This window comes from Bidens hawaiensis, unplaced genomic scaffold (assembly GCF_021521415.1).
Source record: "Bidens hawaiensis isolate Kalapana, Puna unplaced genomic scaffold, B.hawaiensis_p1.1 tig00010256_1, whole genome shotgun sequence".
In the NCBI taxonomy this organism is placed as follows: domain Eukaryota; kingdom Viridiplantae; phylum Streptophyta; class Magnoliopsida; order Asterales; family Asteraceae; genus Bidens; species Bidens hawaiensis.
The window spans coordinates 306,535-333,008 of NW_027491777.1; the positions used below are offsets into that span (position 1 = coordinate 306,535).

The following is a 26,474-nucleotide window of genomic DNA, read 5'->3' on the forward strand; positions in this document are numbered from 1 at the left end:
TCAATGGCCATTATAAAAAACTTGACTCGTCCTGGGGCTTCTGGTAAAGGTCCCATAATATCAATAGCCCATTTTTGGAACGGCCATGCAGATGTTACTGGAATCAATTCGTTTTTTGGACGCAGGGTGTTGGGAGCATGACGCTGGCATGAATCACACTTTCTGATTTCCTGCACATCGTCTAAATGCATGCCAGGCCAATAGTACCCTGTGTTCATGATCTTTGCAACCGTCATTCTTGGTCCCGCGTGTAACCCACAAATACCTTCGTGAATTTCTTGAATTAGGTAATTTGCGTCTTCCGCATCCACGCAACGTAACAGTGGACCAAGGAATGACCTCCGGTATAAGATTTCATCAATCATCTGGTAATTCAGAGCTTTATGCTTAATCTTCCGAGCCTCGACCTTTCCTGCTGGAAGTGCTCCGGAAGATAAGTAAGCTATAATGGGTGACATCCAAGACTCAACACCAGTTTGAATTACTAGGACTTGATTTTCTGGAACGGATGGATGGTCTAAAACTTCTACACGAATATCTTTGGCGAGATGCTCAAAATTCGTTGAAGCTAGTTTGCTAAGAGCGTTCGCCGATTTGTTCTCGCTCCTCTTAATGTGAACAATACTGAAGGAGGAAAATTGGCGAATCAAGACTCTTGCTTGTGACAAATAAGAAGCCATGACATCGCTTTTGGCTTCATATGTTCCGTTTATTTGTCCCACAATTAGCATAGAATTCACCCGAGCCTCTAAATGTTTCACCCCCAGTTTTTTCGCTATCCGCAGTCCTGCCAGGAAGGCTTCGTATTCCGCCTCATTGTTGGTACTTTTGAAGTCCAACTTGATGGCGTACGTAAATTCATGCCCCTCGGGGTTGACTAACCTTAAACCTGCACCTGACCCTTCGCTGCTGGAAGCTCCGTCCGTGAACAATGACCAAACTTGCCCTTGTTCCGGAGGTGCTTGGAGTTGTTGTTCGATTAAGCATTCTTGCTCTTTGTGCTGCGGAACTTTTGTAACGAAGTCCGCGAGTACCTGCCCCTTGATTGCTGGTCTGGGTTTATATTAGATCGAGTGTTCACCCAATTCAATAGCCCACTTTGCCAGTCGTCCGGACAACTCAGGTTTACTCAACACATTCTTGAGTTTGTATCCGGTTAATACATTGATAGGGTGGCCCTGGAAATATCTGCGGAGCCTTCTGGCGGCATAAACCAATGCCAAAACCAGCTTTTCCAACATCGAATATCTTGTTTCAGGGTCCGATAACGTTCTATTGACGTAGTAGATTGGTGTCTGAACATTTTTTCTATCGGTTAGCAGAACGGCCCCTATGGCAATGTCTGAGGCAGATAAATACAGTGTCAGAGGTTCACCCGCGTATGGTGCTGTTAGAGTAGGAAGCTCCATTAAGCATTTCTTAACTTCTAAGAATGCTTTTTCAGCCTCCGCGGTCCACTTGAAATGTGCCTTTTTAAGGCAATTTCTGAGTGTTGACACGAATGGATGAGACTTGGCCGCGTGATTTGCTAGGAATCGGTTCAACGCCAAAAGTCTTCCATTAAGTGTTTGAACCTCCTTCAGGGAAAAGGGTGAAGGCATGCGGGCTATAGCCTGGACCTAATCTGGGTTGGCTTTAAAGCCCACGCCTGTTACTATGACCCCAAGGAATTTACCCTCTTCCATGCCAAATGAACACTTAGCCGGATTCAACTTCATGTTGATGCTTCGTAGTGTTTCAAAGGTCTCTTCGATATCTCTTAACATCTGATCTTCTTCAATGATTTTGATTACCAAATCATCCATATAAACTTCGAGATTCCGACTTATTTGACTTTTGAAAGCCTGATCCATCAGTCGTTGATATGTGGCCCCCGCGTTCTTTAATCCGAAAGGCATCATTCTGTAACAGAATGTTCCTTGGTCGGTTCAGAACGCTGTCTTGTCCTCGTCGCCAGCTGCCATATGAATCTGGTGGTACCCTTTGTAGGCATCGAGGAAGCACTTGAATTTAAATGGGGCCACAACATCTACTTTTAAGTCGATCTCCGGAAGCGGGTAACAATCTTTTGGACATGCCTTGTTCAAGTCTTTATAATCTATGCACATCCTCCATGTTCCGTTGCTTTTTGGGACAATCACTGGGTTAGCCACCCATGTTTGGTACATGATTTCTCGTATGATCCCAGCGTGAAGAAGGTCTTGTACTTGTTCATTCATAGCCTTTGTTTGTTCTGGACCCATCTTTCGTTTCTTTTGCACAATTGGGGTGATTAACGGATTCACCCTTAACTTGTGTTACGAAATGCTCTGCGGGACACCGGTCATGTCCGCGGGTTGCCAAGCAAAAATGTCAATGTTCTTGATCAATAATTGCTTTAAAAAGGTTCTCACTATTTCCGAGATAGCAGGTCCTATTGTAACTGTCTGGTCTGGAAACCTTTTGTTCAAAACCCATTTTTCGGATTCGGTCCTCTTAGCCTGTCTTGGAACCTTGCTTGGTCTTGAACTTTCGGTTGTAAAACAATGTCGGTTTACATGAATTATTGCCACACCAGTGCAGGTTGGAACTCCTACTGCACCATGTGTTGTGGACGGGTGGGCATTGAAATCTCCAATTGCTTCTCGTCCCAAGATAACGTCATGTTTAGAAGTTGGTGGTAAGACCAAAAATTCAACTTCCTCTGTTCTTGAATGTACTCCGTCACTTAGTGTGACCGGGAAAGTGATGACACCCCGCGGGTGCATTATCTCTCCCCCGAAACCAGAAACAGGAGCATGAATTGGCTATAATCTTTCTTTGTCTTCCTCATCCAGTTGTTCGAAACATTGTTCGTACATAATATCGGACATACTACCTGTGTCAAAGAACACATATTGTGACCGATAATGACCAAACTCGGCAGTAATTATCAGTGGGTTTTTGTTGCACGGGCCCCCTTTAATCCGAGGAAAAATAACGGGCTCGTTTTTCCATTCTTCGTCCAAATATTCCCTCCGTTTTCCTTTACCCAAGTGTCCCCCTTGAATCATGTGGACATTCAAATATTTGATTTGCCTTTTGGCTGGGCCCTGGCTATCCTTTGCGGGAGGTTTGCCAGTCTCTCCTCGTACGCCTTTGACCAAATGTTCAAGTTTACCATTTTTAACAGCTGCTTCAATTTCATTTCTGAGAGCCACACACTCATTCGTGTTGTGTCCAACATCATTATGATATGAGCAATGTTTTTTGGTATCAAGGAATGACTACCGCGGTATTGGTTGAGGTTTCCGGAAAGTCAGATTTTCAGTAGTGAGAATTTCTGAGGGAGTCTTTGATAACCGGGTCCAACTGTTAGTGGAGCGAGCTGATAAATTACGTTTACGCTTGTTGCCGATCAAAGATCTTGCATCAAAAGGTTTAGGTGTTTCCGCATTAGGCTAAAGTCTTGACCATATTAGTCCCTTAGCTTGTCTATTTGGTCTCGGAGTTTGAAACTCGACCCTTGGGGACTGCTTTTGACTGCTGGAACTTAGAGTTTTTTCAGTTCTTGCGAACAATTTTGATGCCTTCATGATTTCATCCCATGACTCAGGCATTCCGTCCCTTCCCGTTAGGGTACAGATCAATGCATCACTGTGGACGTTCTTACAAAATGCTCCGCGCAGCATATCTTCACTCACTCCTCCGATATTAAGGCTCTCGTTAGTAAAACGAGTAATGAAGTCCTCAATAGACTCATTATTTCGTCTTGTAACATCTAGTATTTCTGAAGGATCACATGTATGTTTTTTTTGTTGACTAAAATGCTGAGAGAATTTTGCTACAGAGTCTTTCCAACTTGTAATCTTTCCACATGGCAATTTCTCAAACCATTCCCGTGCCGCCCCGGTGAATGTTAGTGCGAACATGTGACACCAGTATGGAAGAGTCCAACCGCTGACTCCTCCAACTGCTTCAAACCTTAACAGATGATCGCTAGGATCAGTCATTTTATTATATGTTCCCACAGATGTTGGAATTTTTGCATTAATCGGGAATGGAGCTCTCGCGATGCTCGGAATGAATTTTGATTTTTCCGCGAAAGACTCCGGACGATATGGTTTGGAAAAATCATATTCAGCATTGCTATGATACTCCGCATGGCGGACAACTGGGCGCGGATAGCTAGCTCCTCCGTACGAAGGGAGAAGGCTATCTCCGCTATAAAAACTACCATCCGGTCGATAAGATGAGTCGTACCCGTTCAGTTCGTCCTTATAAGATGGCACCCGCATATCTACGCGGGGACGAGGACGTAACCTTCGGGTTTCGCTCGTGTTCCGCTCCGGTGGCAAACTGTACTGGATATGGCTTCCTCTTATGGGAGGAGAAATAGATCTCCTGGGAGGCTCGTCATACGTCAGGGTCCGGCCATGGAAACGCTCATTCCGGACCCGACGTTCATACTCTGCTTTCAAACTTTATTGTTGAATACGAAGCCACTCGTATGGAGATAAGGTTTCTTCAGTCCCGAGGTTATGACGGTGAGCTCTTCTTGGATTAGAGTCACCGACATCTTCTTCCAAACCTAACTCCGACTGAGTTTGATGGACTTCTCTTGGAACACGCTCTAGATTCCTTATATTAGAACCTCCTGGGGATGTGACGTACCCCAAGTCAGTAGTTGGTGTAACAATGTTTCCGGTGTCTACCGGGGTAACACCTTCTTGTTGAGTAAACAACCCCCGAGCCGTCGAACCATCCAAGGAAAAGATTTCTGGATTGACGGTTTCAGCTCTTGCAACAGGGGTCGAAATTCGAGCAAACACAGACGTTGTTCCTTCACGTGTTTCAAGGTTGAGATCACGCAGAGGTTGTGCTTGATTCTCCGCCGGCCCTTTAGGTAACTGACTCATATCGTAAAGAGAACGGAAATTTTTTTAGCTGTTCTAACAAAAGCACGGATGACGCCAATGAATAAACACGGATCTACTCTCCACTGATGGGTCCTAGATCCAATGAGTCCACAAGGTAGGATACGGTTACTGCCAACACGATATGAATACAATTCCTAAAGTCCAGTGACGTGAATCCAGCAAACCAGAACACCGTGAGCTCGTTACGGGAAGGACAGGGGGGGGGGGGGGCTTCCCGTAACCACCCTCCGGCGTGAGAATAAGTAACGTTCTTACGAAGAGATAAAGTACTTAAGTAAATTGAGAGAGTACAGTGATGGTCCATGAATACCTCATGATGATTGAGAGGGTATTTATAGCGGGAGGATGTAAGGAAGTGATTGGGCCAGCTGTCCCTTTAGAAGATACCTTATTACCGTCTGGACGCGTGTCCTCACATGATAGGTTTAGCTTACACGCTGCATGTGCATGTATAACAACCTGGACACCTGTCACTTTATTATTGGTTGATGAGGTAACATTGGCCATGTGTACGGTTATAACGGCCTTGTCACGTGTCACTAGCTAATTGGCTAAAGGGTCACGTATTGCCCAAGAAAGCATCTTGGCAAGTCTTCTTGAAGGTAATTGGTTATTGACAGCTGTCCCGAAGCATTACCTTGTAGTTATTTACGCGGAAGGGTATTCCTTCATGCGGGTGACTTTTGAGGTTGCTGTGAGGCTTCCGCATATGTTATGAGGGTGTTTCTTCCTCAGATGTTTATGCGGATGGTTTATATATCCCGCGGGTGCCTTATGAGGGACTTCCGATTGACCCGCGGGTATTTCTTACGGGTATTTGGGTCCTTTTGGTACCCTACCCCTCTCTCTCTCTATATATATACTAGTTTTAATCCCCCGTATTACAGGGGTTGTTTTATATTGTTTGTTCTAATATTTATTTATTTTTCGAATTTATATTTTTTTATTGTATGAAAGTTAATAATATACTTATGGTTTGATAATAAATTGCATCACAAATAAATGAGATATTATAACCCGGTTTAAAAGCTATATGGTTTTGATGAGACCCAAGACCCGTTTATTTTTTTACTATAAAATTGGTTTTTAATATAAATAATATTTATGAACGTTAATAATATACTTATGGTTTGATGAGACCCAAAACTCGTTTATTTTTTTTACTATCAAATTGGTTTTACAATTTAAATAATATATATATATCTTTTTTAAAATAAATAAGATATTAATTTTTATTATATTATATTTTATATGATTTTTACATCAATAAATTGGTGAAAATAATTTTTAAGTAATGAGATGTTATAGCCCGTTTAAAGAACATCTGAGTTTGGTAAGACCCATACTCATGAATTCGGGTCAAATGCATAAACAAAAATCCCAAACTCCATCTAAAACTAATAAAATCATTATAAACAACCCCAAAACTTTTAGACAACCTTCAAAATAAAATTTATAATAAAAATGAAACATGCAAATTATTAGTCTTAAAAGAAAAACCCACACTTAGCTTTATCATCTAATCCAACTTCATAATTTGTCAGGGTTGATTATCTTATTTAATAAAGCAAAGCGATATTATTATTAACATACATCAACTAGGATAAGAGTGCAAACTCTAAATCAAATTGCAGCTATTTTGTCTATAATCACACAAACTGAAGAACAATTTACTCAAACCTAAAATGATGGCTAATGTAACATGTGATGATTTTCAATGCCATCATCTGAATAACATTATCACAATGTATTTATCAGCACATACCGACGAAGTGAGCTGTCAGTGTGACTTCATCCGATCATGGTCCGTTTTCTACCTCGTAGTCTCACTGTGACAAGTTAAATAAACAATTAATGCGTGAGATGAGATTATAGAAAACAACATGCTAAAACTTTGTTTAGCTTACATTATTTACTTGATAAATCGGAGATAAAACATAACCTAAATAAACTCGTTCATATCTATAATATATACCTTGACCAAGCTTGTTAAATGTGGCTGACCATTGCTTTGAAGACTTCCTATATGCTGCGAGTATCTTATCCATCTTTCAACAAAATCAAATCAAGATTATGTCAATTAATGCCAATTAACGTGTCTTTCCACGTTAAAGCGTGTTTTAGTAAAGTCCAGGCTTACCACATTCCCGCAAGAAGAATGCATCGACAATAAGGCCCGTTCAAGTACATATAAATCTACAGCTTTATCTTCTGGAAGTGTGGATACAAAGCTCAAGCCAAAATCAATCAACACCTGAAAATATATACCAAAAGATACATACAATTAAATAAAAAAGTCTTCTAAATATATACACTCTCCATTAGAGTTGTAAACGAACTGGACAATTCTATGTACGCTCTTTAACTTTAACTGAACAAACAATTAAACATGAACAGAGGTTTTCTTGTTTGTGTTCGTTCGTTAAGAAAATGAACGTATTCGTGTTTGTTTATGTTTGTTCGTAAAAAATATAAATGAACATTTCAAGAACGAACATACATAGCATGTTCGTTAGTATAACTTTACCAAAAAAATGATCGAAAACATACGAACATAGATTTTTTGTTCGAGCTCGTTAATTAAAAGCACAAACGAACAGTTCATGAACGAACACAATTGAACGTAACTAAACAAACATAACTAATGTGTTGGGCCTAAAAAGTAATTAAAAGTAGACCAGATGCAACGCGTCTAAAAAATTTAAACGCGTCTTAATGAATGCGAACGGAAAGAAGCCAAGAACTGAAACAAACGTAGACTACGAACTAAAATAAACGACCAGGACACGTGTTCATGTTTGCTCGTTTAACTAAACGAACAACAAACTTTGTTCAAGCTCATTCATTTATGAAACAAACGAACATAAACATACCAGTTGGTTAGTGTCAGTGCGCCACAACATATTTGACGTGGTCAAATCCCCATGAACGACCCCACCGTCATATAACTTTCCAACCGTATCCCCGATTTGCAAGGCGATATCAGCCATCTTTTCCTCAACAACTCCTTTCATTCCAAAATCAAGAAATATATCTTTGATAGAGGGACCTTCAATATACTCGAAAGTGAGCGTATGTGATACATGGTCTACTGCATAAAGCACAGGAGTATGAACTCCAAGCCGTCTAGCCTTTGTCATACACCTAGCCTCCTATGAATCATGAAAAAAACCAAGAATGATAACTATAGTTACTAAACTATGCTAATTGCGAGAATACGAATCAAATTAAATTAACGTTGCTAATTGTGAGAATTAAGTAGTGTAATTATATATATAATATGGGTGAGTTAACGTACAATAATCGCTTAACGTACATTACGTACGTGAAAAACATTCAAGCCAAAATCCAAAGCCTAAAACGTTCAGGCTTAAAACCTAAAACGTCCAGGCTTTAAAATCTGATATTTTCAAAGGTTAAAACCCATCACTCAAAGTCAATTTGATCGATTGAAGCTTCAAATTGATGATTAACTGTATCAATTTAATTTGCTTCAATACCAATTTCAATTCTTATCAAAAGCTAAACAAACATGTGATCAACAATATGCGACGGTGGATGGTGGTTTCGACGGTGGATGGAATCGTTGGACGGTGACGGATTGCTGAACGGTGATGGTGAAGGTAAACGGAATCGATGGGAGCAGAGGTGGACGAAGACCAGCTCCCGTGGTTGTGATTTTGGGTTACCGTGGTTATTGAAAATCGACGTTCCAAAGTATCACGTACCGATTGTATGATAAAAGGATTAATGTATCGGATCCTTTATCTATACAACATATAGTGTAATAATGGTAAATTGGTAATTATAGTGTAGTCTAACTAACAGCATAGTGTAATTACATTACTTGTAAATATAATTACAATACTTGATTATAACAGTTAACACGTTAAATTTAATTTGTATATTAATATTCCCCTAATAATAATAATAGTTTGAAAACCCTAAAAAGATAAATCCACCGCCACATCATATTTCCTTGGCTCATTTTTTAACAACAAACACAACTGATATTTCTAAGTCTCCAACAGCCATTGATCATAATCCAACGGTCCGTGACGCACCACATCTCCACCACCACTGTTACCCTATCAACCCAAAAATAATATTATCCTCGTTTCACTCCGGATGAGATGAGAGTTCCTGAAGTTGCAAGTATAATAATAATAATAATAATAATAATAATCAAGGCGAGTTAGTTTAACACAAGATAATACATACAATACAATACAATACAAGACTCTCCGCCTGTTATCATCATCATCATCATCATATCCACATCTCATCGATCCGGTCACCGGAATACTCGCCTCCGAACACAGCACGCGTCTGTTCTACCTTGCTCCGGCGAGTTAGGTATACAATTCTTTGCTGTGTTTTGTATATGTTTGCTGTTATGTTAGGGCTTCGATTTGAATTATGCTAATTGTGTGTTTATGTTGTTATTATTTGTTGATTTTTGAGAGGTGTGTGAATAATTGAATGAGTTTGATTGTTACTGGTTAAAGGAGATGTGTTGGTGATGAATTCGATGGCTCGGTGTTTGATTTGAAGTGCATAAGTTATGGATTTGTGGTTATGTGGATTAGATAGAGGATTTTGTGCAGGTTCGTGTGCATATGATAACTAATTGATGTTGTTTTTGTTGAGTTAAAGTTCAGATGGCTTATTATTCTATAGATGAGTGCGTTAATGGCGAAATTAAGGTGGTAATGTAGGCATCATAAGTTTATGACCGGTTACGATTTTGAGTGGATTTCGGTTGAGTTAATCGTTACAATTCCTACCTCATGGTTGGGATATTACTTTAATTGGATCGGCCCCTATGAGTGTGCTGTCTTGGTTACAAGTTACAACAGCACATATTGTTTGAGTTAAGTTGATTTGATGTTCACTCATTTTAAATCACTCTGTTGGAACTCTCGAAGCTTAATCAAACCCTAACAAGAACAAAATCATTCCACGCATTACTAATCAAAACCTGCATCTTCCATGACCCATTTTACTCGACCAAAATCATCAAATTCTACGCATCCAATGACGATCTCACCTCTGCACGCCACCTGTTCGACGAAATGCCCAACAGAACCGTCTACCTCTGGAACTCAATAATAAGAGCTCACGCCCAAACCCATTGTTTCCATGATACGTGTACACTTTAAACAAATGCTTGCTTCAGAAACAAACCCTAATAATTTCACATTTGCTTGCATTTCACGGGCCTGTGCGGACATGCATGATCTTAAAGGTCTTAGATTTGTGCATGCGCACGTGATTGTTTCGGGAGTGGGACTGGACACTATTTGTGGCAGTGCACTTGTGTCGGCTTACTCTAAGCTAGGTTTCGTTGACGATGCTAGAGTGGTTTTTGATGGTCTGAACGACCGCGATTTGGTGTTGTATAACACGATGATTGCAGGTATGATGAATGAGGTTGTACGTACCAGGTGGTTTGGTTTTGAGCAGTAACTGAACCAAAACCGAAATGTTTGCTTATTGGAGATTGTTAACTGATCGGTTTTGGTTCGGTTATGGGTCGGTATCAGTTAGATTGGCATTGAGATTTACACTTTATAAACGTTATACTTGAAAAATATCACATTCTTTGGATGTAACCGGTTTGGTTCGTTTAAATCGGTTATGCCACATACCAAAACCGTGACAAATCACAATTTAAGTTAATTGGTCATGGCTGGACCGACCCATCGTTAGTTGTTCGGTTCAATTAAATTCGTTATGGTTCGGTTAATTCAGTTATGCGGCACAAGGGCCGGCTCCGAGATGGCGAAAAAATTTTGGGCCAGCGGAGAAATTCTTTTGGAGCTTAAGTAAAAGAATCATTTTGTTGGGTTTAAACAGTTTAATTTTAAATGGGCTTACTTGATTATGATTTAAGTTGTGTAAAAAACTTTTATATAAAAATAAACTTAAAAATGTCTTAATTAAGACTAGAGCCCACAAGCCATACCCCTTTGCCACTAGACCAAGCTAGTGGTTACTAGACCACCCTAGTGGTTATGTAATTGTGTTGAAACATTAATTATGCATATTTTTTATCATAAAAATACATATAATTTAAAAAAAAAGAAAAAATCGGGCCTAGCGGGGTGTCGGGCCTGTGGCCGTCGACTACCCTGCCATACTATAAGGCCGGCTCTGTGACACACCAAAACAGTAATCAAAACACACATTTCAGTTAATCGGTTATAGCTTAAATGAACCATCATTATGTTCGGGTCAGTTAAGTTGGTCAATTTGGTTATGGTTTGATTAATTTGGTTATTTGCTTGTAGGATATGGAATTTCTGGTAATTGGGAAAAAGGGGTGCATTTGTTCAATGCAATGAAAAGAACCGGGATTCAGCCTTATGGGTATACAGTGGTAGGATTAGTATCGGGTTTTACACGGTCAAACTTGCTGGAAATCGGTCAAGGTATTCACGGATCCTGTTTGAAAAACGGGTTTGATTCAAATGCACGTATAAATAGCATGCTTGTAAGTATGTATTCAAGGTGCAGTTGTATGATTTCAGCCAAAAAGTATTTAATAGTTTATCACATCCCGATTTAGTAACATGGTCTGCGTTAATATCCGTTTTTCCGCAATCCCGAGAGTATCATAAAGCCCTAACTTTTTTTCAAGAAAATGAGCTGTCTTAGCAAGCCAGATTCCATATTAATTGCTACTTTACTTGCTGCTATCGCACAAATGGCGGTTCTAGCACCGGGTGTTGAAATTCACGGTTACGCCATCCGTCATAACCTAGATGTAGCTACAATGGTGTCATCTGCTTTGATAGACATGTATGCAAAGTGTGGTTTTTTGGATTTTGCACTCAAGGTGTTTGATCAAATGCCTAAGAGAAACATGGTTTGTTATATTTCAGTTATAGCAAGTCTTGGTTTATATGGTCTTGCATGTGAGGCATTTAACGTGTTTAGAGAAGCGGTTAAACGAGGTTTAAAAACCTGAAGAGGCTACTTTTTGTGGTTTATTATCCGCTTGTTATCATGGTGGTTTTGTTAACGAAGGTCGTGATATTTTTAATAGAATGGATGTTGAATTTGGGATCAAACCTAAAACCGAGCATTATGTACACTTTGTGAAACTAATTGGGATGGCAGGGGAGTTGGAAGAGGCGTATAATATTGTTTGCTCGTTAGGGGATGGTGTGGATTCAGGTGTATGGGGTGCACTTCTGTCTTGTTGTGATGCGCATAACGATTCTAAGCTTGCGGAAGTTGTAGCGCGTCGGGTGTTCGATAAACAACGAGATAGAAGCGCGTATAAGGTTATGGTTTCTAATTTCCATGCTGGAAATGGGAGGTGGGATGATGTGAAAAGGTTGAGGGATGAATTGGATTATGTGGGAAATAAGAAAGTATGTGGGATTAGTTGGATTGGGATTTAATTTTTATGTTATTTTGTAACAAAGTGGTATTTGTAATTTATTTGCGATGCTAATTTTTGATTTTGGGTATGTTTGGCAAAACTAGCCGTTAGCCGTTAGCTGTAGCTTTTAAATATTTAGGTGTTTGGCAGAGTAGTAGAAACTTTTAATAAAATTAGCTGAGTGCCCGCGTGGTGCGGCGGAATGGGCACACAACCTAACATCAACCGCAGTGTCGGTACATGATTCACCTGATGACAGTGCATACATAACCTAAATGTAGACGTGTAATTCATGGAAAAACAGTAAGCCTGTAAATGATGTCGAAAATCAAGAAACAAAGCTGAAATATATAGTAATTTTCAAATAGATAATTTTTTTAAACCAACATATTTTGATATGAATCCCTTACTAAACATGCACTGTTTTAATCTGAAATATGTTCTAACCTGACCTCTTTTGAATCAAAAGCGTACCGACACGAATCGAACTAATTTAACCATTTTTGTATCGACTCGTTGTGACCATAATTTGGTCTTACACATGACTCAAGTTCATCTGACTCGACTCCTAATTTGGTCTTACACATGACTTGAGCTCATCTGACTCGACTTTTTACCGATCCTAACCGATAATCACGTAGTATGTTAATTTTTTAAAGTTAAAGAAGTATATCAATATCATACCCAAATTAAAGAGAATAAAATGCTTGTTTTTATGATGTAATTTGTTTAAAAAATTATTAACGTGTGAAAAAGTTATGGCTCCTAAAAAAGTCATTGGGGTAGTTAGTTTTGAATAAGGGTTGAATGTGTAACTATTATATAAATTAACAAAAAACGATATAAGTTCAAGTACCAAACTTGTAAATTCAAATGTAAAAGCTTGTAGAGCTTTTTCTCAAACGCTACCTATAGGGTATGTTTGGCAATGAGCTTTTAGGAGCTTCAAGCTTTAAGCTTTTAAGAAAAAACTCATATTTAATAAAAAACTTTGTTTGGTTGGTTTAGCTTCAAACTTTTAGATTGGTAGAAAGCTCCATACCTGAACGCTTGTATTGGTAGCGTTTGAAAAAAAGCTAGCTACAAGCTTTTACATTTGAATTTACAAGTTTGGTATTTGAACTTTTATCAACTTTTGTTAATTTATATAATAGTTTCACATTCAACCCTTATTCAAAACTAACTACCCTCACGACTTTTTTAGGGGCCATAATTTTTTCACACGTTAATAATTTTTTAAACAAATTACATCATTAAAACGAACATTTTATTCTCTTTAATTTGAGTATGATATTGTTATACTTCTTTAACTTTAAAAAATTAACATATTACGTGATTATCGGTTAGGATCAGTAACAAGTCGAATCAAATGAGCTCGAGTCATGTGTAAGACCAAATTAGGAGTTGAGTCAGATAACTTGAGTCATGTGTAAGATCAAATTAGGGTTAGAACGAGTCGATACAAAAAGGGTTAAATTAGTTCGGTTCATGTCGGTGTGCTTTTGAGTCGAAGGGGTCAGGTCAGAACATGTTTCAGATTAGAACAATGCCTGTTCAGAGAGGGATTCATATCAAAATAGGTTAGTTTAAAAAATTATATATTTGAAATTACTGTATTTTCAGCTTTGTTTCTTGATTTCCATAATCAGTTACACGCTTACTGCCTTTCCATGAATTACACGTCTACATTCAGGTTATGTATGCACTGTCATCAGGTGAATCATGTACCGACACTGATTACACGGTTGATGTTAGGTTGTGCGCCCATTCCGCCGCACCACGTGGGCACCCAGCTAGTTTTATTAAAAGCTTCTGCTACTCTGCCAAATATCTAAATAAATTTAAAAAGTTACAGCTAACAGCTAGCAGCTTACAGCCTTCAGCTACCAGCCTTCAGCTTACAGCTAACAACCACCAGCTAGTTTTGCCAAACATACCCATTATTAAAACCCAACTTTATACATAATTAAAAAAGTTAAAAAAGAAAACGGCCGGAGAGATGAATAGGAATTGAACTCAGGACATCTACATTACAAAGTACAAACCCATTAGCTGCCAATGATAAAAAAAAACATAACAGTGAGAATAATTGTTGTAGATTACCTAGAAAAAAAAGGAAAATTGGTTTTTATTGGTCTCAACTATCGTCTTTTGGTTATTGCCCGGTTTCAACTAATGAATTGGCTGCTGATGGTGCTTAGGTGATGGTGGTTGGTTGGCGGTGAGTCAATTGGTGGTGGTGGTGGTGTTCAGGTGGTGTTTTCCGGCAAAAAAATGACTTTTCTCGGCCAAAAACGTTTTTTCCGGCGACCTGAAACTAACAGCGTTAGGATTCTGTTAGCCGCGAACCTTTAGAAACATATACATTAAAAGTTGGGGCCATCAGTGACCAATTCGTTAGTTGGGACCGGTAATGACCAAAAGACAATAGTTATAACCAATAAAAACCAATTTTCGAAAAAAAAAAAACATAACAATTAGACAATAATCCACAATTTAACTACACAACATGGTTTGACTAATATTTAAATATAAGAAAAATAATAATTGCATGTGTTTACACGTGATTGGTGGAGAAAAGCGGGTTAGGGAAGTGGTGGGGCCTGCTTCTCTCTCTCATACACATATATGTATATATATAATGGGGCAACAAATGGGTGACAAACCACGGTGGGCCGTTATGGAGGGGGGCTTCGAAGCCCCATTTCGTACGTGAAATTTTGGAGGGGCAAGTGGAGAACGTTGCCCCCTTCCACGAAGGATAGCTCCAATGGTGATGGTGTAGTTTGGCGGATGCATTTTTGTTAAAATTAATGACTGAGGTGGCAAGGGTGCCACCTCAAAACGGCAAGCCTAACAATGATGAATGATGGAATAATAATCAAGTTTTCACTTCTTTACTAGAACATTTTGGAAAAAAATATCTTTTAAACATGGCTCAATACTATATATAGCCTACAATGTGTGATTTAGTTGATTTCGAACATATGGTTTAAGAGGTGGCTGGAGTTGAATCCCTAACATGATTCACCTCACGTAATGATTTGGTTGGGTTGCCATCAATCAACCATTTGACCGAGTTGTTCGATGAAATTGATTCACCTCTCACGAAATGGGTTCAAAACGGTTTAGAGCGAGTGAGAGTTGACTGGATTCAACCTTTTTAGAAAATGTTAAATTTCTAATAACTTTTTTTTTCTTTTCAAAACGACAACATATATTCTTTAACTTTACTCATAAATTACACGTATTTTGATAACCACAAGATTTGAACTTTCACTATTTCAAGACAGTTTTATATAAAATCTTGGTATCGCTATAACTATGGTGATAATATAAATGTCATGAAATTATGTTCAGCTAGTCACATGTGCTAGTCCATCTCGGGATTTAAGGAACTTTAGAGCCTTGGGCTTTACAACGGGCATCGGGCTTTATGCGCCTTAAGTGATTTTACGGGCTTTAGAGCCTCGGGCTATACAGGCCTCAAGCTTTACGAGACATTTTAGGGCCTCGTGTTTTACGGGACTTTAAGGGTCTTGAGCTTTACGGGCCTAACGCTTGCGAGACTTAAGAGTCTCAGGCTTTACGAGACACCTAATTGACGTGCCCCGGGCTTTATAGAACTTACGGATCTTAGGGCTTTTGTGACTTTTAAGTGCCTCGGACTGTTCAAAACTCAAGTCTTACAGGACTTTACAAGCCTCGGGCTTTATGTGCTGCAAGCTTTATGGGACTACATGGGCCTCGGGATTTACCAAACACATTGGCATCTTTTAGATTATTAGACATCTTTAGAGAACAAAATGCGAGGATTAAAAAACTAGCTAAATATTTAATCAGTGGCCTCATCATCGCCTTTCATATTTATACTCGACACCCTACAAGACTTTTCATGAATGGGACACTCACTATCAACTTCTTGAACCATAGACTTAATATAAGGGCACGGTTGCACCACCTCTTGCATCGGGCTGAACCCTGCATCGAGCTGAGATGAGCAAACGGGCTGAGTCCTCATCTGCACAGACCGCATCAATGCAGCCCTCCTCAAGTCAGCCGAGTGGCATATGTCACTAGGGGATGATGGGAACCGCCCCTCTGGTTCAGAGCCACGTTGGCGTGCCTGTGAAGGTGTCCCTGATGGTGCACCAGGGTAGACCGGTCCAGGTGAAAATGTAGTTGCAGCAAGTCTTTGGAAGCGGTATGGTGACACCGGGCTAGTCGGTTGGCTATCGGTTTGGGATGGTGATGGCGAGCATGCATTGGACTCGTAGTATCTGCATTCATCTAAGTCTTCTGACATAGGTGAATACTGCAATGGCAGTTCATCCCTGAAACCAAAACCGTAAGTTTACAAACATTTGATTTAAGCGTTAAAGAGTAACCAACTTTATATAAGAAAAAAAAGATTTGAGGTGATCTGCTTAATCTGGTAACTACTTAAAATGATGACATGGCAGTTGAGACGTCGACACCTTATGACCGTTTTCATTAATTTTCTACACAGCCCATCTTTGGCAATTGCATAATATTTGAAGTTTGAAAACTTTAATGATTTCTTCCGGTCAAAAACAAGTTGCTTAAAATGGTAACCTTTTATGCAATTAGCCACAAAAACCACACCATTTGGGAAACAAAAAACTAAATAATCGAACATCTCCTTTTAATTACCATACTAGCATGAATGAAAACGTATATAAAGTCGAAAAATAGCAACAAGCAGTAATTATGCATAATGCATCATGATTCATTCATAGGCTCATATCAAAGAATTCATTTTCAATTTGCAGCAATGGAAAGTATTTTAAAGAATATGTTAATGGTAAAAGAATGAATATATTACCTTAAATAAAACATGGTGTCTGACCTTGCAGGAGAATCCATGAGGTTTTCAGAAAGGGTGTCTCCGACTGATAGCCCATTCAAGCTCGATGCCATTATCTACAAATTTCACGTATGTTAGTTAATCTGAGTGATCTTTTTTGTTAATCCAAATCAGAAACCATTTGCAAAAACAACAAAAGTTTCAAAGAGTTCCATTATAAGTACAAAGACAATCTCCTCAAATTCAGACTTTGGATATACATAATACCATTTGTATCTTTTGGAAACAAACCACCAGGGGTGTGTCTTCATGTGTGTTTCAAAAGTGAGTATTCGGACTTTAATCGTCGTATTTTCACTTAATTAAACCCAGAAGTTTTGGATAATTTTAGTTATGAATCAACATTCTTATAATCAGCGTTTGTCGAAAACTTGTTATAAATTTATGATTACACCAAGTCATATAATCACTTTAAACAGACATCCAAAGTTCCAAACATACCCTAGAAATAGGGGTATTCAGTTTCTGAATCGGACTCGAAAAACTCGAAATTCAATTCAAACTGAATTTGTTTTCAAAAATTTAGTTTGCGATGATTTTTATTTAAAAAAAATAAATAAATTTTGAGTTGGTAATGAATTTCGAATTCGAACCAAATCAACCTAATTCGAATCCAGGTTTAAAAATTCAAAATTTGAATAATTCAATTCAATCAATTCAGATATTCGAAATTCAATTCGTTAAACACCCCGGATAAAAACACGGACCGAAATCTCTGGTTTTTATAAACTAAATAACTTAAAGATAATGAAACTAAATGCATTATAACAATACAGGGAAAGTTAATGTACAAATTAAATTAACGTGCTAACTGTGAGAATCAAGTAGTGTAATTATGTCATAGTGTAATTACACTACACTATAATTACACTACTTGATAGCACATTAATTTAATTTGTATTTGAACCAAACCTACCCATAACAATATAAACCAAATAATCACCTTCAATATTATTAGCTAGGGTTTAAGCTTACAATAAACTAATAATAATAATAATAATATTTCACCAATCAAACACCTATTTAAAAAACACCCAAAACGAAGAAACTTATTATTAATTACCTCGCTGAGATAACGTTTATGCGAATGAAGATTATCGACGTAAACCTCATCTTCAGGATCTCTACTCCGTTTCCCACTTGGAGATGCTACAGTGGACGATGAAGGAGAAGCAGTTACAGACGCAGATGCAGATGTGGACGCGGGTACATGAACGGGTTCGGGTTCGGGTTCGGTGGTTGTGTTGGTTTCTGAAACGGGTTCGACTCTCATTGTATAATTGTGGAACTAGATTCAAAAACAATTGATGGAATGATGCGTGCGAGTGTAGCGAATGAGAACAAAACAAAACAAAACAAAACAAAACAGGAGATTTGCGACCACTTATTAATTACGATGTGTTAACATGACACGCGTATCGATGAGATTTGTTCACCGTTTACAGTTTTGTAATGCGATTTATAAGGTGGAAAGCTGGGCCGAATTTGTTTCTCCCTTGGTTTTTGTTGACCCAGATTTATTTAAATTATAACTAGAGACGCACAAAAAACCCGAACACGAAACTAAACCTGAAAAAAAACTCGGAACTGGTTTTTATTATAATCGGGTTTTACTACCCGAACGTGTAGCCAGGGTTTGCATTTCAGTGCCAAAACCCGTCCCTGGAACCAAACATGATTTGTACCTAGCAATACTTGGAACCGGTTCCATACCCGGAACCAGGGTTTTTCAATACCCGAAACCGTGTTTTTTAAATACCCAATCTATACTCGAAAAATACTCCCAAAAGTTCAGCCCCCCATAATAAACCCAATCTATACCCAGAAAATACCTAGAGAAACCCGAATATATGGTTTTTTCAATACCCGAAAATAGAGTATTCAAATATCCGGTTTTAGAATACTCAGTTCTATACCCGACCCAAACCCGATGCATGAGATACGATTTTTAGAGAATACCCGAATTGACCCGGTATTGCCAATGCCCGGTCATACCCAGAACCGGGTATTAGAAAACCCAATTTGTGCACCTTTACCTGTAAGTATTTTTTATACGAGTATTTTCAACTGAAATAACATATTTGAATAAACTTCATGAACGAAAACCGCATTTTGTTCTTTCTATAACGTTTAGATCAGTTGTGTAAAGATAAACTAAAACAAAGGATCAATTGTAGATTTGTAGCGGTCACACTACTCAATGGCACCTCCACCCTCACTTTGAGCGCCTTCAATTGGCTAGAACAAATCTATGCACAAGTAAAAATTCAAGAATTGAGCTTGTTATTGTACTCGCGGAGGTGCCCTTGGCGACCTTAATGGTGCCCCCTATGTTGATTTAGCACTGAGCTAACGTCCACAACACATGGTCTAATAATTATCATTTAAAGTTTGACATCTTTAGAACCAACACCCACGTACCCCATTATTCAAAGTTTGACATCTTTATAACCAACACCCACTTACCCCATTATAGATGCTTTAGAGTCTATGTTGTAAGCCATTATAAAACTCAGCAATTGTGTGCGCAACGCAATAAAGATGATAAATTTGTCATGCACTCGTGGGTGATATTAAAATGATCTTTGTGGGTACAAGTTAGGTTAAACGACAAACATCATTGCTATTTTGATTCAAAAGGTAACCAATGGTTCCTAACTCTCTTGTTTCCGCAACCACGACCCCTTTTCGGATTACGCAAAACTTTCTAGAGTTAAATGAACTAAATATGATCATAGTATCTATCTAAATTATCTAATAAGATGTTTTAGAAGGCAGTACCATAAAGAAATACATTCAGGATGACTTTTCAGTCCATGAACCCTTAATATGTCACTTTCAAATACTTTTAAATTTGATCCGTTTGAGATAAACATAATCGAAACCATTTATAACCAAAATAAATAGATCGGACTCACATATAAAAAGCAGAATGATCACCATATAGGAAACTCAATATTGGTTAAGACTTCGTTTTATGAGGTAGACAAATGCGAAGGACGACATAAAACAAGAAAAAGTGATCCTAAACAAGCCATAAATTTACAGTTTTATGTAACTAAAAGGTAACTAAATCATGGATGTTGATAATTTACATATAAAGATTTTGACAAACTTTACAGTTTTATGTAAATCCCTTTTATATGGAGAAATCCTGCAAAAAGACCCCAGAATATAATTTCAAAAAGAACAAAAACCAACTTACCCCACTTCTCGGAATGAAGAACGGTTTCAAACAATAACTCTGTAGCGTTAAACTGCACCAAAACGTTGCATCCCAGATGAAGATTTATACAAATTTGTATTTCTTAAGGTTTTTTGAATATAAATGGCATAAAAAGAAAAAAAATAAAAATATACCAGGTTGTTTTCAGGGGAACGCCAATAGAAGCCTTGTAAAGCTGCTGGAAAGATTTCACAGGCAGCAAGAGCATAAACAATTAGAGCATTCAATCCCATCCATTGGAACAGTATCATAGGTTTTTGGATATTGATGACATCAGCCTGCATCATATGCAGAAATAAGAACATAAATATTCAAAATGTAGTTTAATGTGTATAATGAATGACAAACTTACGGTGTAATATATAGCTAAAAACAGAATGCCAGAAGCTCCTGTTGTGATACACATGTAGCTCAATGTGTATAGTGGTTTGGATAAAGGAACACCTGTATAGGATCATGTGGAACGGATTATTATTAATTAAAGTATGTGCAACTTCATTCGGTAAACAATTTGAGGTAAGAAAATATACCAGTGACAGTAAGAACATATCCTAAGACAAGAAGTGAGGAAGAACTAACCAACCATATCATAATCCTCTGCATATGACCCTGCGATAATGAAGAAAAATGAGTACCAAAGCAACTAGGGGGCTTCTAAATGAAGGGTGCTAAAGAGCAACATGCCTTATAATGAACCATAATATGTCCATATTGCAACCCCAAGAAACATGTGATCGCAGCCATTAATGAGCTGAAATGAAGACAGATAACTAATTTTGTTGCAAAATGAAATATAATCACCATTTCTATATAAGTTGGGAGGAAGTTTCGTTATAATTAAATCAAGGTCTGAAGCAGAAAACAGCATCAAAATCAAATTTTAAAAGATAAGATGTATTATATAAGGGATTTTACATATATCCCAAGTCTTAAAATTGTAATTAACGATATTTAGTGTCCAGATAAATTGAAGAAAGTTTCTGAAGAAAAGATAACTACAGATTAAAGAAAAATTACAACCGCATATTTACGCTTCCTTTGCAACATTGTTTCCATACCTTTTCATCAATGTTTCTTATTATTTATAACTCTACCATGAAGATCAGATAACTGAATTTACGTTATTTATAATACGTGTTAGAATTAATTAACAGAAATCTGACATATTAAAATTTAAATATACAAATGTGTCCTTTTCGATCATTTTATCATTGTTAGTTGCTTAAATAGCCATACTTTTGTCAAGTTATTCAAACAACTCATTATCTTATTATCATTTCTTCAACAGAAGCACAACTCATTATCCAGCTCTATCTAATTACAATTATTTAACATCACATAATTACTTTCAAAAAGATAAATCCAATACCAAAGTACCAAACACCTCCAATAACTAAGAAGAAAACCAACCTTAACAATCCTTCTGGATCAAATGGAGCAAGACACCAAGCAGGAGCGTTTGGTGGTAGGGGTCCATAATCAGGAGAATTAACACTGCATTCCTATAAGTACTAGATAAGTCAGTTGCACAAAGAAACAATAACAAGTAGTCTCAACATCAGCAGGAAGGACCTCTGTTCTTTTGTATACGGGACGCTGATATAGATGACTTTCACCAAGCAGAAATCGATCAATCAGGCCAACTGCATTGCAAGGAGGTTCTAGACTACCCCTGACTCCACAGTGTACCTATTAAATAATTAACTAAGTATATCGGTAATACCCTTAACCTTTAAAGAACAGGAAAAGTAACAAGATAGTTTGAAAGTATCAAATAAGGTGTGATCAAAGTCATAGTCTTATAGTCACAGGAGTGTCATCATATGACTACAAGGATTACACATATGTATGTATTCCAAGAAATAGCACTATATATTAATACTCACAACTTGAGTCTCTGTTCCGTTTGGTACTGATAACGAAGAGTTGCCATTCACAACTTCAAATTCCCAGTCTGGGACGTAAAGACCATACAATAAAACCATGTATAATACGCCTAGTAAAACAACCACCACCCTGGAGTGGAGTATAAAAAATTAATTAGTATATCAGAATTTCAGAATTATTAAAGTGTGTTAGGTCATACCATTCTAAACAACTTAATATTGGCCACACACATTTAATGTTGATATAGACCCGTGCCATAGCTAGATTTTTACATATTATCAGTACCTTTAGATGGCACCAGATTTTTTGTTGGAATAAGTTTGCCTAATTGATGAAAGAGTAATGGTGTTAAATGGGAAAAGGAATGCCACAAATGTCATCACATTATGCAAAAACAGAAATAGTAGACAATTTATATGTGTTTCATTCAAGTAAACAAGTCATTGAAGCCTTATCTACATAACGCACCACGCCTAGTGGTAGAGCATAATAAAAGGATTAGATCTGAAATTAAAACTTACCACTGAATGTAGTACTTCTTTACAAAAGTTACAGCTGAATTGACTTCATTCTTGTTAACACACCAAATCTCAGTTATTGAAGCCAACAGGTATCCAATTGCTATCCTCTGCATATCATGAATGTAAAGGTCTGACTCACTTGCTTAAGAGCATATTCAAATCATAAGCAACTTAACTTTTGAGTTTATGAGATACCTGTAGCACACCCATCCAACGAATATTGTTTATATAAACTCCATACGTTAAATCATCGCGCCCATGGAAGTATCCACCTAACAGGACACAAAAACAATGACATTTCAAATCAAATTAATTCCTGATCTCAATATATAGTCTAGGCACCAATTAATAAGCTGAAAACATATCAAATTCAAACTTAAACCAATAAAAACAAAGGAAAGTAAAGTACCTTGCAGAATCAAACCCAGGAGAAACAACTTGATAGCTCTGAGTATAACTTTCTTCGTTGCTGCTGGTTTGCTAGATACTTTCTGCAATGATCACAGTATTAACAAGAAGCAATTAAGTGCTAACAATTTGATCGAGAAACAACTTGATAGTTCTATGTAAATTAATATCACTAGCATCCATATTTCATACAGTACATTAACACATATAGCATTAGGCTCATATACAAACAGCTCTTAAAGCGTACAAATAACTAGAGTAACTATGCTAACTAGAGTTAAGTGCCATTTTAGTACCTGTGGTTTGGACAACTACGCAACTTTAGTACCTATTCTTTATTTTATGCAAATAGCTACCTCAGTTTCCAAAGTCTTGCATTTTTAGTACTTTTTTTAACCCCGTTAACTTTCATCCGTTAAGTCAGGGGTATTTGTGTAATTTTATTCTGATTCAGAACGTAACAATAATTACTCTACTTATTCGTATGTTTAAAAGGTTAATTTCATTTCTACCGGATCCCACCCCAACCGATATCAGCATGGGTTCAAGCTCAAGCTTGAAACTAAACGAGACAGCTTGGCTCAACTGGAGCTCGAAGTTAAACGAGCCAATGAGCCGAGCCTAGCCAAGCTTAGGATGATATAGCTCAACTCGAGCTCGAAGTTAAATTAGTATCAGTAGTATCCATGATTCATTCAATACATTAACACATATAGCGTCAGGATCATATACAAACACCTCTTAACGCGAGAAGCGTGTAGTTCAAAACGTAATAATAACTACTCTAGTTATTTGTGTGTTTAATAGGTTAATTTCATTTGTACCGATATCGTAAGGTTAAACAATACCTGCATACCTTGAAAACAAGACTGACGGATATACCAACAATAAAGAGGAAAAACGGCATGGCGAAGTCAGCTAGCGTGACACCGAACCACGGAGAATGATTAATAGAAGGAAACGCTCCTCCAGCATCATCAACCAAAATCATCAACTGTTAATAAATATTAAACGCAATTATATATCATTTCCAATTCTATTGCTATTGCAGTGCTTCTAATATTATTATTATTATTATTATCATCATCATCAGATACTCAATAGAAGTTATCAGTTAGTATTAAACAAATATATATATATTAAAGAGTATACTCACAGCGACGGTTAGACCACGGAACACGTCAAGAGAAACGAGGCGTTGCTTAGGATCAGTGGCGGATGAAGAAGATTCCGGTGACGGTGAAGTAAACGGCGTTATCTCGCCGGAATTGTGAAGAAGTGGACTCCGTTCGTCAGTCTCCGTTACCGTCACCATTGACGACATTTTTCACGTTTGACTGCTTTCTCTCTTTCCAGTGTTATAAAAGCCAGTTATACCAATACCAGATTTTGCTGAGACGGTTTGTTTTTAAAGATATCGGTTTTAAACGGGCAAACAATTTTAAATCCAAAAGAATTTTGATATTTTTTACGGCCCATATTTAAAAAAAATGACTTTTAATATAACGAATAAAATTGAAAAAAGTAAACACGGTAAATAACGATTCGAATCGTTAATCAACTAATTTTGTATCATTCAAATCCAATGTTGGTTTATTTACATCTTTTGTAATTGACTAATTTCGTATACAAAGTACAAACTTTTTATCTGACTCGACCATTGTTCATGTGCTATTTGTTTTAAGTATGATGTTTATTAATATATTTTTAGGTTATTTTTAAGTTAAATTGTATTTATATGAAATTACCGGTAAAGTTGAGCCTTCTGGCATATTTCAGTTCAATCGGTTGTAGCATTTAAAGTAAACCCGGTATGAGTAAAATGCCATTTTTAAAAAACATTATTGTTTGCTTTTTTTGATACAGATGGAGATAGTATTTGTGATTAGCAAGTATTGGTCCCTAGAATATTGTATAAACTGCATTTTTAGTCCTTCACTTTTAATTTTTTTTGAACGGCCAACAAAAACTTGAATATATAAACAAAACCAACATCTAGCAAGAAGCTAGCAATCCTTTTTTTTAACAATCTTAAAAGTTATTATATATAACACAAACCGAGCTACATCTGGATATTGGGTAAGTGAGCAACAAGCTGTGCCGCTATCCCCTTTGAATCGCAATGCCTATTCTACTAAATATAAATCATTGGTTCCTCGGACTCTGCGAGTCACTGTGGATCACCTTCTGCACCCGCTCCAAGAAGCGAACCGCCTCGGGAGCTAGCTAGCAACACTGAAAACATAAAACTAGCCAAAGCTACCAACCACCCAATTACATTGCAAAATTAAAAGAACACCAACCCTCTCACGATAAGGCCATATTCTTTGACCTATTCTTCACCCATAAGAAGCTCAACGCTTTTAATACGTGTATCTTGGTTAGAAAACCAATTGTTTTATTAATATAAAATAATAATAACGAAAGTGATAAAAAAAGTATTAATCTTTCAAAAAAAAAAAAAACTATTACCCGAAAGTATCATATTTTATATGACAACTTCACAAGATATTATGGTTCCAACTAATTGAAAAGAACTTGCACTGCTCACTTGCTCAATTCTCGTCTTGAAACACGTAATAAGATGAGCAGAGCATAAAAATATCGCTCATGCCTCCACAAATGATACTTAAAATATGAGTTAGGATAAAAGTTTAACATGCATTTTTATAATTTTCTAGCATAACAAGGTTGATTCATGATTTCCCCTTTGGTTATTGATAATAGTTTTTCATTCATGTCTCTTTCGGCTTTTATTGTTTACACTTTAGTACTCTATTACTCAACGACAAAGATATAAAATTAATAATAATATTTTACATGCATGGTTCATGGGTATATAACTATATATGTTTTGGTCCTTTGGAAAACCGGGTCAAGCATCACCTAATATTAATCTCGTCTTGTACCAGTAAATTTTTTTTATAACTAATTCAAAATTCAAGTGCCCATCTTGAACCTTTCGATTTTTCTCTCGGTCCCAAACTGGATACCCTCGGTACATGTATTACCTTAGAGTCATGTCAGTTTTTTTCTCAAGTCGCATGCATCCACATGTAAATGCTTATTCTAGTCATCTAGCAATCTTATGTCCCATTTTTGTTTGCATATCGCCTTTTATATCTAATACTAGCTTTTGAATCAGTGTATTACACGAAATTTATCAAATGATAAAAATAAATAAGGATCGTTATTTAAAAGAAATGTACAAAATGAAAGGTAAAAAAAAAGAAATATATAGTACAAACGATAA

General features: G+C 37.3%; 3 protein-coding genes and 1 pseudogene across 4 annotated transcripts in view; 1 reads left to right on the top strand and 3 right to left on the bottom strand.

Annotated features, from left to right (window-relative positions):
• Positions 1-6,541: 6,541 nt before the first annotated feature.
• Positions 6,542-26,474, bottom strand: part of LOC143534673 (uncharacterized) — a 186,458-nt gene continuing 166,525 nt past the window's right edge. Inside the window, exons 2-5 of the mRNA XM_077029109.1 lie at positions 7,772-8,101; positions 7,039-7,152; positions 6,874-6,946; positions 6,542-6,727 (exon numbers count right to left, since the gene is read on the bottom strand). Coding sequence (XP_076885224.1) covers positions 6,690-6,727; positions 6,874-6,946; positions 7,039-7,152; positions 7,772-8,038 — 492 coding nt within the window. The 5' untranslated portion in view covers positions 8,039-8,101 and the 3' untranslated portion in view covers positions 6,542-6,689. The remainder of the gene's footprint in view (positions 6,728-6,873; positions 6,947-7,038; positions 7,153-7,771; positions 8,102-26,474) is intronic.
• On the top strand, positions 9,786-12,339 carry LOC143534642 (putative pentatricopeptide repeat-containing protein At1g64310; annotated as a pseudogene).
• Positions 16,127-18,453, bottom strand: LOC143534644 (uncharacterized). The gene is made up of 3 exons (XM_077029083.1): positions 18,243-18,453; positions 17,138-17,235; positions 16,127-16,625 (listed from the first exon to the last, which is right to left on the bottom strand). The coding sequence occupies exons 1-3, from the start codon at positions 18,450-18,452 to the stop codon at positions 16,127-16,129; spliced, it is 807 nt and encodes a 268-aa protein (XP_076885198.1). The 5' UTR covers position 18,453.
• LOC143534643 (uncharacterized) lies at positions 20,168-24,566 on the bottom strand. 2 transcript variants are annotated; one of them, XM_077029081.1, is made up of 13 exons: positions 24,378-24,566; positions 24,078-24,215; positions 23,223-23,304; positions 23,009-23,085; positions 22,814-22,920; positions 22,292-22,421; positions 21,978-22,094; positions 21,816-21,907; positions 21,090-21,156; positions 20,936-21,014; positions 20,758-20,849; positions 20,540-20,683; positions 20,170-20,436 (listed from the first exon to the last, which is right to left on the bottom strand). In XM_077029081.1, exons 1-13 carry the CDS (start codon positions 24,543-24,545, stop codon positions 20,296-20,298), a joined length of 1,434 nt encoding a protein of 477 aa, XP_076885196.1. In that variant the 5' UTR covers positions 24,546-24,566; the 3' UTR covers positions 20,170-20,295. The 2 variants fall into 2 exon arrangements, with proteins under 2 accessions (XP_076885197.1, XP_076885196.1); XM_077029082.1 differs by lacking the exon at positions 24,078-24,215 and having other exon boundaries at positions 20,168-20,436.